The sequence below is a fragment of the Halyomorpha halys genome, unplaced genomic scaffold (assembly GCF_000696795.3).
Source record: "Halyomorpha halys isolate HHAL.00 unplaced genomic scaffold, Hhal_1.1 Scaffold8.1, whole genome shotgun sequence".
In the NCBI taxonomy this organism is placed as follows: Eukaryota; Metazoa; Arthropoda; class Insecta; order Hemiptera; family Pentatomidae; genus Halyomorpha; species Halyomorpha halys.
Window position 1 is genome coordinate 146,693 of NW_027111933.1, and position 10,955 is coordinate 157,647.

General features: G+C 30.3%; 1 protein-coding gene and 1 long non-coding RNA gene across 2 annotated transcripts; one reads left to right on the forward strand and one right to left on the reverse strand.

Annotated features, from left to right (window-relative positions):
* Positions 1-891: 891 nt before the first annotated feature.
* On the reverse strand, positions 892-4,039 carry LOC112211108 (cytochrome c oxidase subunit 5B, mitochondrial). Its single transcript, XM_024362175.2, has 3 exons — positions 3,738-4,039; positions 1,717-1,787; positions 892-1,310 (listed from the first exon to the last, which is right to left on the reverse strand). Exons 1-3 carry the CDS (start codon positions 3,814-3,816, stop codon positions 1,104-1,106), a joined length of 357 nt encoding a protein of 118 aa, XP_024217943.1. The 5' UTR covers positions 3,817-4,039; the 3' UTR covers positions 892-1,103.
* Positions 4,040-4,406: 367 nt separating this feature from the next.
* LOC106677537 (uncharacterized) lies at positions 4,407-4,862 on the forward strand. Its single transcript, XR_001342610.3, has 2 exons — positions 4,407-4,602; positions 4,684-4,862. It is a non-coding gene; the product is annotated as an uncharacterized lncRNA (long non-coding RNA).
* Positions 4,863-10,955: the final 6,093 nt, after the last annotated feature.

The following is a 10,955-nucleotide window of genomic DNA, read 5'->3' on the forward strand; positions in this document are numbered from 1 at the left end:
AAATTTACTGTTAGCTGAACTGTTGTAACAGGAACTTATCGTTTTTTAGAAACCTATCAATTTTTACTGTATTTAAGATGGTCTGGGTGACATCAAAAGTTGCTGAAAAACTTTATTAGTAACCTATGTTAAAACAATTGACACCGGGTTAAAGGGCCTCCAAAACAGGTTTATCACCCATTTTTTGGACTGACTAGCTTACCTCATCCCTAATTTAAGTGTTATTATTGTCCTTTATCAACAACTATGAGATATTTTCAGCACCATAGACAATTTTCAGAGCATTATTCACCCTGTTGTATATCAGACTGAACCTTTCCAGGGTTTTATCATGCTCGCTGTTTAATTATGTCTTGATAGTTACTAATTAAAATGTAGAAAAATTGTAGACTATGCACCTGATGTAGTCATCATGGGGAGATTTCTACAGAAGATAACAATGGCCTTAGAAGTACTTGATTTAGAGGCAAAGGAGGTAGGACTACATATCAACAAAAGTAAGGCAAAGATTAGGGTAACAGGTAAAATAGAGCAGTCCCAGAAGGCTTAATATGAAATAGAGCATTATGTAACTGAAACGGTTAAAAGCTTTCAGTACCTTGGCTCTATTTTACTAAGTGAGAACAGTGAACTATTTCAGCTCCACAAAGACATTAGCATCTCTTCACACGAAAATATAAGAACTAAAATAGCTATGCATGTTATAAAGTTGAGTGTGGGAAGAATGGCAAGTAGTTAGTATAAGAATGTACCAAATGTTGAGTCCACATGGTAGACCTAAGAAAATGGGGCAGGTGACAGAGAAAGATGTTGAGGAAGACAAGGGCCGCTTGCGCATATTGTTTGATAGATGAAGAAGAAAAAGTATTTGTTCAACAAAGAAATTCACTGTTTTAAATAAATATTTTTACTTAAATGTAACATTTTGGTTTTAGTATATACCAATTTGTAACTTTTTTGGTGGTCCAAATCCCTGCATCCAAAAAGGTAAATTTTTGTTATTATTATTTAATGACATATTCCAATGAAATATTATCTAATTCATGATAATATTTGTTTAAATGGGTAATTATCACAGAAATAACAACATATAATATTAGTGATTAGAGAGGAGCCTTGTAGGTTAGCTGGAACCAATGGCCACAAGCACATCTCCTTGGACATCCTTGATGGAGCCACATCCACTGGATTGTTGCAGAATCTTCATTGCAAATGCAGCCTACCAACCGGGCATCAAAGCTAGACGTAATCTGGTTCGGGGAATCTCTGCATCCTGCACCTCTCTTTAGGAGCCGCAGATCAAATGGATTCTGTAAAGTCACAAATATTAGGAGTTTGCACCAAGTCTAATGGCTTCAATCATTTAAACACATTTAAGTGTTATTATTGTCCTTTATCAACAACTATGACATATTTTCAGTACCCTAGACAATTTTCAGAGCATTATTCACTCTGTTGTATATCAGACGGAACCTTAATTAAATTAAATTTTTAAAGAACATTCAACAGAATCAAAAGTTTAGCAATTTAATATATGATCCTAGTAGAGTCATAGTAACATTAACAGCCAATATGCGAGATTCCTCTTATTGTAATGGGTTACAGAAAGAATGGATAAAGTAAACAAAAAGAATTAATATTAAGTAAGGTTATATCTCATGGTAAAATATATTATGAACTGAAAACAAGTATAGTACATTTTCATATTATACTTACATCATTACCAGAAATACGAGCCAAAAGTTCTCTCTTTTCCAATCCTGTAGCATGATCAACTGGATCCGCCACTTGATAAAACAAACCATAGTTATAAATCTGTATTAAGTAGACAAGTTAATTTTTAACCTCAGAATTTGAAAGGTTAAATAAAGTGACTAATAAATATATTAATCATTAGGGTATTGATTACACTTATTAAATGATATACAAACTAAAAATAGCAATTCTGGATTTTCCAGTGAAAGGCAATAATTTAAATAATGTAGTTATAAAACAATTTTAAACTATATGTGTATAGATGGCATGATTTCAAAAATTGAAATTGAAAAAATGACAAATATGATTACAAGAATTTTAAATATATACATATAGATACAAATTGTTGATAAGAATAACTTAATTGTTACAATTTAAGGATGCAATGGAGCATGAGTATGGGATAATGTCCTGAAACGTTGTACAAGCAAAATATAGAATAGTTTATATTCTATTTAGAAGTTTTTTTCACCTCAACAATTTAAAAAATAAAAATAGCAAATTATGTAGTAGACATAGATGATGGTTGTTGTGATTGCAGTTAAGAACAAATAATTTTGTTGCTGTTCTTTACCATATATATTGTAAGAATCCTTTAGGTGTAAGAAAACCAGATAAAAGAAAATATAATGATTAGAAGAGAAGTTTGTCGGGGGGTGCGGTCAGCAAAGAACAATATAAATAAACAAAACCATATTTATTTATTTTATGCCGACATTTCAACCTGAGTTTCAGGTCTTCATCAGAGCTATAGAATTATGTATAGAATTACATATATGCTATTATAATTAATGCTAATTATATTATATGCTATAGAATTATATATTATGTTTCTCTAAATGTTGTAGTTATCTCTTTTGTTCTATAGCCCTGATGGAAGACCTGAAACTCAGGTCGAAACATCGGCATAAAATAAATAAATATGGTTTTGTTTATTTATGTTGTTCTTTGCTGACCGCACCCCCTAACAAACTTCTCCAATCATTAATCTACGGTCAACTATCTACACCTCAAAAGAAAATATAGTGGAGTAAAGGTATAAATAGAATTAATGTACATATAATTCCACTATATTATTCTTGAATCATGCCTTCTTAGCCTTGAAGTTTTACAATTTAGGCTGAAACACAGGCAAACATAGACAATGAAAAAGTATTTATTTGACATGGAACCAACCCCTAAAATATGCTGCTATACTTCAGTGTTATATAAGGTATAAGCCTTTTAATATATGCTGTTAGTAGACATTGGCAGAGCACTCATCACTGCTTTTCTTAAATAATACCATATTACAAAAAAAAATTATTTACTTTGTACTAGGTGCATTCTACAGATTGTATAGTAAACTGTGGTTACCTTGAGATTATTCTAATAGCTTTGGGACAATCTTTAGGAGCATCCTTTCGGAGAAACTAACCCAAGGTATATGGTATGATTTTTGGTACCCCCTTTAATTCAAAAATATATTAAAATACTTTTTTTTTTATATGTGCCACTATTAAACCAAAGCGATTTTGTTTTGTGAATTTTTTTATAGCTATTTAAATTGAAATCCATTTTCGTTACTTCAGTAATGATTTTACTTGGGCCCTTTCTCCCAAATGTGTTCCATTTTGAAAACTAAGTAGAATAACTTTAAAGGGACCCATAACCTTTGGGCAATTTTTGACTGGCCCATTAATTTCTTAAAACTGTGTTTTAATGATTCAGAAACTATAGAGGCTGCTTATGCTGGTGACATACTAGGTGCAAGTTTTGGTACTGATAGAGAAGTCGTAAAAAGGTATAGAACAATTTATGATACCCTAAAATGAAGGGAGAATTTTAAAAATACCTTATAAACTATATTGATGTAGTGTTTTGAAAAGTATAAATTTAAAAAATAAAAAAGATTGGATCAATCATCCATGACCTTCTTTCATAAGGAGAACAATTTGCTCAGGGTATAAGTTGAAATGATCTAATTTAACAGTTTTACTTACTGGTTTTCTTTCTCAAACCCCCAGTAAAAAGGGAAAATCTTCGCAAGAACATGGGAAACCTCTGCCAATAAGTAGCCATTATTTGAGACAGCTGTTTCCGAATCGAGTGATGACAACAAATAAAATATGAACAAAATCACCTCTCAATGCAACTGGTCATAACGGTAACCAAATGTTTTCTGAGGAAACCACCTATTCTTTGGGTCAATAAAAAAGTTTTTTATATTCAAGAAATACGATTTTCTACGGTTATGGTTAAGAAAAATAATTTGAAAAATAACGAATAGATATTAATAAATCGGCCAATTGCAACAAATATAAAACCGGTGCTAAAAGTACAGAACTTGGCATAAAAAATAAATCGTGAAAATTCTTTATTGATTATAATGAAATTGAAATATAAAAAGTTCTTTCCCTTGATACAGACAACTATCAGAGCAAAATTTATCTAAGCAGCCCTGAATTCCATAAAAATCGGAAACTGTTTATAATTTTCCAAGGCTGAAAAAATCGGTATGCTTGAAATACAGCCATCCTTTCAATCTATATTAAAAAGACAAAACATAAACTAAGCAAAATAAAATGAAAAATATTAATTTATCAATTATAAATGTAAAGACCTAATAAGATGTTAAAATTTATATTATTAAGTTGTCATAGAGATTTAATTAGCACTGAAGATATTGGTGTTTAGTGTTTTGTGGGTTAGCGTCCCCCAGCTGTTGCATTGTTAGAAAATAACTTAGCCAATTTTCAAGTTTACACCCTAACTGGAAGAAGGTCGGAATTTTAAGATGAGTGAGGGATGTAGAAAATACCGCTACAGCGTTCTACAAAAATAGTCCAGACGACGAAGTTTCACAAGGTATTATTTCAGGAAAAAAATCTTTTTTCATGCATTTTGAAAAAAAAAAATTTTTTCTCAATGATTCTCAGTTTCTTGTAGTGCTAAATCTGGACTTCAAGTTTGATCTCTCGCTTGGCGCCATCTTTTAAAAATAAAAAAACAATGTATTTTTCTTTTTTAACTTAATCAGTTAACCCTGATAAGCAGAAAAGCAAGCATTTCCCAAGTAAGCAAACACCGCAATTAATTGTCCAAAATAAATGCACATTTAGAAAGAAGTTTTTATTATTTTTTCACTGAGAACAGAACAATGGACGGACTTTTTTGGGTGCGCTATAGTACCCTCTCATTTCTGCCAAAATGAAATATAATATACGCATTTTGTAAGAAATAATGTCTACTTTAGTTTCATAAAGTTAATCTTCGAGAAATGTTTAGTTTTCTAGTAATTAGCTATCAGGTATAACCACATTATATAAGGTAAAACCCGTGGCTGGCGAAGTGATACACCTGGAATTTGGGTTCAGCTCTCCAAAGAAACAGGATCTTTGAGGAAAATCAGTTTTTTGTTTTTAATGATTTGTTGATAGTTTGTTTATAAATAACAACTCTGTACACTCTTGAGGAACACATATTGATATAGCATAATATAATACGGTACACAATCATTTACATGACTGACCGTTCTCTTGGATAACCATTCTGGGCAGGTTTCCCGGCACTCAGTGTTGCCAGCCCCCTACAGATTCTTTTCTTCAAAGCATCCTTCGTGAAACTTCGTTGTGTGAACTGTTTTTATAGTCCGCTCAATTAGCATCGCAGGTAGGCGAAAACTTAATATAATATACGCATTGTAAAAGAAATATTGCCAACTTTAATTTTGTATAGAATGTTAATCTTAGAATAATGCTTTGTTTTCTATGAGCTTAAGATCCAAAATATGATAAAGCTAGGATATTGTGGCTTATACATGCTCAATAGTGCATTCAAAGCTGCCATAAACACTACTTGGAATATTTTAGCTTATTTAAGTGATGTATACAGTTTTTTAAAAGACAACTTGCTCGCCGTGGAAATTACAGTTAACACTGACTCTTTGACGTTTTCTAAAACATACTCTGCAATAATTTGGTTAGAGACATCCTTCTTCAATTATGCATCTCCGGCCTTCCTTGGAAACAGCTCAATCGTAGCAAGATAATATTTTTTAAAAACAATTATAAATAATAGCCTAGTGGCTCAGTTTGCATTTTAAAAAATCCTGCCAGCAGTTACCCTATTTCTTTCGCTACAGTTTCTACGTAATTTACCCTTCTCATTTTATTTTTTTTTTGGTACTTACCTCTGAAAGCGTTGACGATTACACAGATGAAACCTTTGTCGAACAAGGAAAAGTTTCAATAAGTGTCAAGTTCAACCAAAAACATTCAAAACCTATTAACTGCCAACAGGGGCGTCGCTACAATTTATTGGTGACGGGAAATCCAAAATTTTCCAAACCATACAATTAAATATTTTAATTTTCCTCACTGTTTCCTCCTGTCAGATTTTAACTTACCAATTGAAAATTTCGACATACCAATTTAATGAAAGATTGACATTGTATCGATAAAATCCAAATATCTTAACTCCAAAGGCATGGCTTTCAGATTTTAGTAACTCCTAGAGCACAGTTTTTTGCAGTTTGAAGTAGGTTCTCGCTTTTCGACTATCCCAACTTTTGGCAGTTTTCAAATTATTGAGAAGGAAACCCTCTAATCACTCCCCCTCTCCCAGGATGACTTCTCTTACTGGGACTATTTATGAGGTGGATAATGGTAATTAAGAATAATGGAAATAAGGGGAAAATTAATCAAACTGAAAAAGAAGTAACAGGAAGAAAATTTAACTCAGATCCACGGTAAAGCTTCCCTATAAGTACTTACAGGGACTATTTGTAAAACAGTGAAGTGAAATTTCTTTTATTCAATTACAACTTGAGAAACCCAACCACAAACCGAAGACTGAAGCCCAGGCTGCTGCAGGACATCCTGTTATAAATTCTATATTTATCAGTTCTGTTATTGTCACTCTAAAATTTAATTTTATCTTAACTTCTTTTTTTTTCTCTTCAGGTTTTTCTTAAATTCTCTTTTTTTTTTTCCATTAGAAGTCAATTATTTATTATGATAAATCCATAAATGTCATTGTTGTTTTTGTTATTAACTTTACTTTTATCTTTTATTAAGAATTATTATTTTCATCTATTTATTTTATCTAAATTATTTTTTTATTTATAACATTTTATATAGTTAGGGATATCTTTTATATGAGACTATACCCTGCTCCCCATAATCAATTGTTGAAAAAAAAAATGTACCTCTTACATTAACCATGTAATCTGGTATTAAAAAAATAAATAAAAAAAATGATTTAATTACTTGATTCATATTGAATTACTGTATTTATATTTTTATTTACCATTTATTTCTTCATATTCTGATTAATCAATCCCACTGCCTGAGACTCTTGTCTCAAAATTAGTTCTTATAATAAATTGGCATTATACACTTAAAATAAATTATAAGAAAAGAAAATATGTATTCTGGTTTTTAACATAAAATAATTTTATAAATAAAATTTCGGTGAAATATATTACAATATGGGAATTTTATTTAGAATTGAAATTATAGTTTTTTTTTTGTTTTTTTTCGGCCAAGACTCCCATTGGAGTCCTATACTGCCTAACTAACCATGGTTGGGGGTCAAAGTTCTTCATTTTGTGGGACCGCCACGCAATGAAAAAATTCGACGTCCCAGGCCGGATTCGAACCAGCACCGCCAATAAACATCAAACTGGTAAGACTGTGTCTTAACCACTGAGCTATGGGCGGCCCAAAATTATAGTTAGGTTGTTTTTACTTTTGACTTTAATTGTTTTGATTTTTCATTATCAAACAGAGGTAAAACATTTGTAATCAAATTCTTTCTTAAATCCATATAAGAAACATTTTTGTTTTAAATTTAATCCCATCGTAAGATACCAGGTATAAAACTAATCTACTAAAGACTTACAAAGCCAATAAATAATGCACATAAAAAAAAAAAAAAAAAATACTAATTTTGGAATAAAAATTGAAAAGATTACTTCACAATTTCATAAATCTTTACCAATGATAGTTTATGTATATAAGGCGGCCAAAACTGTCACACAGAAGTGTGGTGCAGATAGTGAGGTGACTTATATCATATATTTTAAGATTACTGTGATATGGCAGATAAGTACCGAATTTGGTATGAAGGTTCCTTATGGTATACTAATAAACATTAGCCTATACGGCCTTGTTTTAAATGTTACTAAAAACAATTATATTTCTGGAATTCAATTTTTTGTATTTGTGATGTGTTGCAGATGTTGACCATTGGGTTAATTTGCCTCATCTTGTCCTAATTTACATTAGATAACCTTAAAATAATTCATATTAATTAAATTGAATATTAAATGGTTATTCACAAACTAAATTCTAATTATATTACCATTTATTTCTATCATCTTTATTATTTATATATTAGACTACTTTGTTTTTTTTTAAGTTTATGCAGTTTGCCTCTTTCATATCCATTCCACATGCACTATAGTATTTATACCCTGTAAATACCCTGTCATTTTTCATTTATTTTTATTTCTAGTATTAGTCATATTAGTTTTACCTTAATTTTTAGATCTCTGAATTCACTGAATATCATAGAATTCGAAGTGTATATCTTTCTCTTCAACTTCTACAAAATCATAGATACTGAGATACATCGATCAATCATAGATACATCGATGGTAAGCAAGTTTTAAATTAAATTGAAAAAATTATATTCTAGGATAGGGGGTAATAAACGTTTCCGCATTTGATAAACAAGTTTATTGAAATCATTAAAAAATTAAAACAAAATAGGAATGTAAAACAGTTATGGAATAATTACATAATAATTAACTACTTAGTTAATTGTATACTATAATATATAATTACACCTAATATATTATACAATATATACACACATATATAGGTGATTCTCAGATTATGGACAAGTTTTAAGACAAAATTTAAATAATTTTTATTGCATTTTAAAAGAAATTTTCTCAGTATCTACATTTTCTGTTAACACTTAGCTATGAACATGGATGAATGGTCAAGTTCAAAAGTGTTTAAAATTTTATATAAAGTTTTATCTTCTATTTATGATAAATTTCAATATTCAGAAACTTGAACTTTTTCGAATGTTTTATATCATTCTATGTTTAAGCCTAATATGTCATAGTACCAGGATTAGCTTCATAGTTTATAATAATGATGACTATCTGGGTATGAGAGACTAAAACAACAAACTTACACGTAAAATAAGAATCACGTTGTAAACTATGGTAGTGTTATAAATTATATAATATGGCCAATTAATACCTAATATTAATGCTACGTTGTAGCAGCTATTATGTACAAAGATTTATTTATTCTGTGTACTGATATTTTTCCAAGTAGACCATATGATAGGAATATACTTTCTTTTTTTTTAAGCAATAAAGTGAAGTTTATAATTCAGTTAGGAACCTTATTCTTCTTATAGGTAGTTTATTTATTTTTCTTGACATTTCTCTTACCGATAGAAACACATAAATGGTTCAAATATAATAAGTTCACAATTACATTAAATTAAATTTACTTAAGAAAAAAACAAATCATAAATAGATGGCAATTATTCTTTACCATAAAACATTAATTTTGAGTATACAACCAATTTTTTTTGTTAAGAATTGTTGAATTTCGGTAAAAAAAAAAAAATAAAAAACACATACAGCTTATAATGGATATACATGTACATAAACATATGTATTTTACTGAGTCATTTTCATTTTCTGCTAAACATACTCAGAAAAACTTACATTTATTTTATCAATTGCTATAGACATATGTTTTACAAACTATTTTCACAACTTCATTAAATTAAATTTACTTAAAAAAAAACAGTATAAAATAAAAAATATATCTAGATAGCAATTATGCTCTACCTGGAAAGATCAATTTTGAGCATACCACCACTGTTTATAGCATTAACAATTATTTTGTAAGATTAAAAGAGTATATATATTGTCTATAAAGGGTATGCAAACAAAAATAAATATAAATATATGGTAGTGTAATGTAACGACTTTTTCAAATAGGCAAGTTTGATAACCAGAATGATAAATAAACTAATTGTATGTCCAAGCCTATGTGAACATGAAGGTGAAAAATACAGTAGTTAACGCCAGGTTAATAATAAATTTTGTATTTTGTAAACAGCATTAGTATTAATTAATTAAATTAATTTTTATTTGTTTTCTTTTCTATAGAACTTTTTGTTTATTTTAGAAGATATTCATTTTATATTGTGAGAGAATTATATTCAGTGAGTTTGGTCGGTGTCGCATAGCAACTTTTCAAGAACATCCGTGATAAAATCCTCATTCAGTCCAACCTCTGGTGACAAAGTCAAGGAAAATTGGAAGAATTAGTTTAAGTTTCTAAAGGAGAACAACCTGTACCAAGAAATGTAACCACGATATCTACAATACAGTGCCTCTAACCATGAAGTTATACCCTCTATACAGCACCTAAAACTTAAGCAAATAAATAAATAACTGCCTAAAATAATTACATGGGGGAAATCCAGTGAAACCAGCGAAAATCGATGACATTTATGAAGCCGTTGTGGATCAAACAATCGTTTCTGGCGGTTTAGAACTTGAAGATCAGTGTTATAGTTAAGGTCATGGGAAGGATCGTTCAGTAAAAGTTTTTAATCTTCTGAACACGTATATTTTTCCAGAAATGTCCAAGTTATTTGTTTCATTTTTATGCTGTACTCATTTTTATGCTGTACTCATTTTTATGAACCTTTTTAAAATTAAAATTAAAATCAGTACCGCTACAATCCATGAAGGGTCCGGGTTTCAGTACTTTGTAACTAAGTACTGTTTCTAGACTAACGGTTCTGCAAGAAGGCGATTTGGTCAGAATCACGCTCAGCCGCCAGATTTTTACCCTATTCAGAGGGCTGGGTCCACCCCAGGAGGGCTCCAGAACCCACACGAAATGACTCACGGCTGCAGTGTAACAGAAAACAATTTTCTATCCTGCCGGATTCGAACTCGGGATTTAAATTTTCAGAAACGTGTGGTTATCATCGTGAATAAAGGATAGCTGGAATCAACGAAGATCTCCCTTTAGAATGAAGATATCCAAACAATGGAACACAATGATACCATAAAATATCGAGGATTCTGGGAGTACAATTCAATGAAGATGACCAAGCTGAATAAATTTTGAATAAGCTTATCACGTAACCTCTTGCTGGCTTAAGCA

Excerpts from the sequence above, each read along its gene's own strand:
- LOC112211108 (XM_024362175.2), bottom strand. The coding sequence starts at position 3,816 with ATGGCTACTTATTGGCAGAGGTTTCCCATGTTCTTGCGAAGATTTTCC. Across the intron at positions 1,788-3,737 it reads GGGTTTGAGAAAGAAAACCA|TGGCGGATCCAGTTGATCAT; the intron begins GTAAGTAAAACT and ends TGTTTTATCAAG. Across the intron at positions 1,311-1,716 it reads CTCGTATTTCTGGTAATGAT|AATCCATTTGATCTGCGGCT; the intron begins GTAAGTATAATA and ends GTGACTTTACAG.